Here is a 2,994-nt window from a genome sequence, read left to right as displayed (position 1 = left end):
CCGTGACAGGAATCCGAACTGTAAAACCAATTCGAGCTCATCGAAAGGGGGCGCGAAAAAGTCGGGCTATAGTTTCTGGCGACTACGCTGGAGATTTAGAGAGCTTGACTCGAACTCATAATCTATTGTTTTATCTACACTTATGTGTTTCTTTGCATTACATTTGCATCAGTGCGTCTAAGTCAAAGTGTTTGCCATCTACTATTCTTGAACGATTTGCCGAAAGCTTGCTCGGAAAAGCATGCCATGGTTGAGTTCCAAAAGGAATTCAACATTCTAGACGACGTCCACTTAGCGTTGCCAAAAAAGGAGACATTTCATAGGGAAAATAGGATGCTTTCCCCTTCACCGTAGTATCTATAGTGGAGGGCAGCCTCTGCTTCCCGGTCCAGCCCCTGGTCTGCGAGTTTTTGAGGCAGACTAGGTTGTGCCCAACCCAGATCTCCAACAACACTTACAAAATAATAAACAGTATGGCCGCGCTAAACCGGATACTTGGTCTGAACCTTGGCCTTGCCTAGATATTCCACCAATACACACTTAGTAGGAATATAGGGGGCTTCTGCTAGTACATGAAGGTTAGAAAGGGCCGAGTAAATCTTGTAGAGGGTAACCCAGATAAAGAGATGAATGATGATGACTTTTTATGGGTGTTCGGCCATTATGAAGACATCGAAGCGCCCATACCGAGCTGATACATATGGAAAAACTTTGGGAGCGCTGGTGAGCAACTCAGCACGGTTTTAATTTTGTATCTGCTCTGTCTCTGCCGATCTAATACTTGCTTTATTTTTGCAGATTACAAAATCTTGGAAGACGATTATTCTCACGCCAACCAAGAGGCTATCAGAGTTTCTCTACGGTATCCGATCGAAGAACGAGAGTCTTATAAATTGCTCGGATACGAGTCGATCTACTGGCACACGACACCGCGGAAAAACAAGGTTACCAATTTCCTTCGTGGCTCTCTAGAGCCGGATCCAAATCTTCTGCCGATTAGACTTGTTCCCTTAATTGCCAAGCAAGAAATGGCTAAAATGAGCCATCAAGTCCATGATCACGGCGAATTGAGCGATTCTTCGCCGATTGAGAAGGCAATAGGCCAATCATCACAACCATCTACACAGGAATCTGGCCTAGTTCTAGCTCTGGCCAGCAAACAAGGTGCTGGCAGATCGAAAAAGAGGTCAAGGCGGTCACAGACTGAGTAATGCTTGGTTGATGAGGATTCAACTGAGCTGTCATCTGCTGACCAGGGGGAACAGACTGACCAACATTTGGCCGAGAAATCAACACGCTCCACTGCCCTGCTAGTCTGGCCGCCTGAGCTAAAATATAAAGGTCAAACAGTGACCACGGCTGACTCGGTCTATGCTGACAAAGATTATTCGCTCAGCTTCAACATGATCAAGGGTTTACTCCTCCCATCAAACATGAAGAAGCACGAGGAATTGTCTGATCTGAAAGTCCTCCGCTCGGCAGCAAAGTCAATTGTTCTAGTAAGTAAGCGATCCCCTAGCCCTTCTGTTGACAACTTATTGCTCGGTTTCGATGTGCTGACGCCTACTTTGTTGCAGGCTGCACAGAAGAACTATTTGGCCCACGAGCGCATGATCTCTATGCAGCAAAGTCTGCAGGAGGCCATTGCTGATAATAAGACCAAGACGACTGAGAGAGAAAAGTTGAAGACTGCCTTGGGGTAATTCAGTATGCTTAGAGCACGTTAGGGAGTTCTTCAACCCACTTTCCTTTGGCCTTCTCTAGTCGTTTCTTCAGCCTGTCCAAGATAGTCTTGTTTGGAGTTTCATCTTGACCATTCAACTCTTTGCAAAATCCGCAGAAGAGTTTCCTATCAAATTACTTGTCGTTATCCGAGATAAGGGCCATTGGGACTCCAAATCGAGTGATGACAGATGAACTTCTTCATATCTTTCTCCTTGATGGTGGCCAACGGCTCGGCTTCCACCCATTCAGTGAAGTAATCAGTAGCGGCGATGAAGAACTTGCCGTTACCTAGAGCCATTGGGAGCAGTCCCACGATGTCCAGCCTCCTAAGCGTAAATGGCCATGGGCTAGTCAGGAGGAGCAACTCTCTGGTCGGCTGGTGGATCTGGTGAGAGAACGTTTGGCATTTCTCGCATTTGCGAACATATTTCTGTGCATTAGCCTGCATGCACGACCACCAATAGCCTTGAGAAATGGCTCGATATGCCAACGATTTGCCCCCGATATGGCTACCACACATTCCTTCGTGAATTTCAAAGAGGAAAGCTTCAACCTTGCTCGGGTGGACACATTTTAGGTATGGTTCAGTGAAGGACTTTTTATACAAGGCGTCGGATAGAGTAGACCAAAACCACTCAGATTTGGTCCTTATCTTGTTGGCTTCCTTCTTCTCGGTGGACAGGACCCGATCTTTTAGGAAGGTGATGATTGGATCCATCCAAGATAGTCCCAAGTTGGCACAGAGTACCTCGGGCACCTCTGGTTCCTCGATGCTTGGTCGGGGCAAGAACCCAATCATCAAAGGATTTGCGAAGGTGGTTTGCATAGATGCCAGGCTGGCCAATTCGTCGGCTTGACTATTCTTTTCGCGGTTGATTTGTTCCATTCTTATTGCAGCAAACTTTTTGACCTCAGCGCGTACCATCACTTGATACTTGGCCATCCTTTCATTTTCGGCCTTATATTCCCTCTAGACCTGATTGACCACCATTGTGGAGTCGCTAAATACCATAAGCTTTAAAACCTTCATTCGTAGAGTGCTCTTCAAGCCGGCGAGGAGGGCTTCGTATTCCGCCTCATTGTTGGATGTTGGGAATCCAAGCCTGATAGTATGCTCTATGGTCAGTCCATCTGTCGAGGTCAACACGACCCCCAGCCCGACGCCATGCCTGCTGAAGGCTCCATCAACGAAGAGCTTTCGTATCTCCCCAACGAACAACTTCCAACTGTTTGAGGGGTTTTGAGAGTTTCTCAAATCAGAGGCACTGA

General features: G+C 46.9%; 1 protein-coding gene across 1 annotated transcript; it reads right to left on the bottom strand.

Annotated features, from left to right (window-relative positions):
* Window positions 1-1,867: 1,867 nt before the first annotated feature.
* Window positions 1,868-2,668, bottom strand: LOC145798148 (uncharacterized). Its single transcript, XM_082885633.1, has one exon. It carries the CDS (start codon window positions 2,666-2,668, stop codon window positions 1,868-1,870), a length of 801 nt encoding a protein of 266 aa, XP_082741759.1.
* Between the last annotated feature and the right edge of the window lie 326 nt (window positions 2,669-2,994).

This window comes from Camellia sinensis, chromosome 8 (assembly GCF_055761805.1).
Source record: "Camellia sinensis isolate YWXY chromosome 8, ASM5576180v1, whole genome shotgun sequence".
Lineage (NCBI taxonomy): Eukaryota > Viridiplantae > Streptophyta > Magnoliopsida > Ericales > Theaceae > Camellia > Camellia sinensis.
This window is presented reverse-complemented; position numbering and strand designations above follow the sequence as displayed.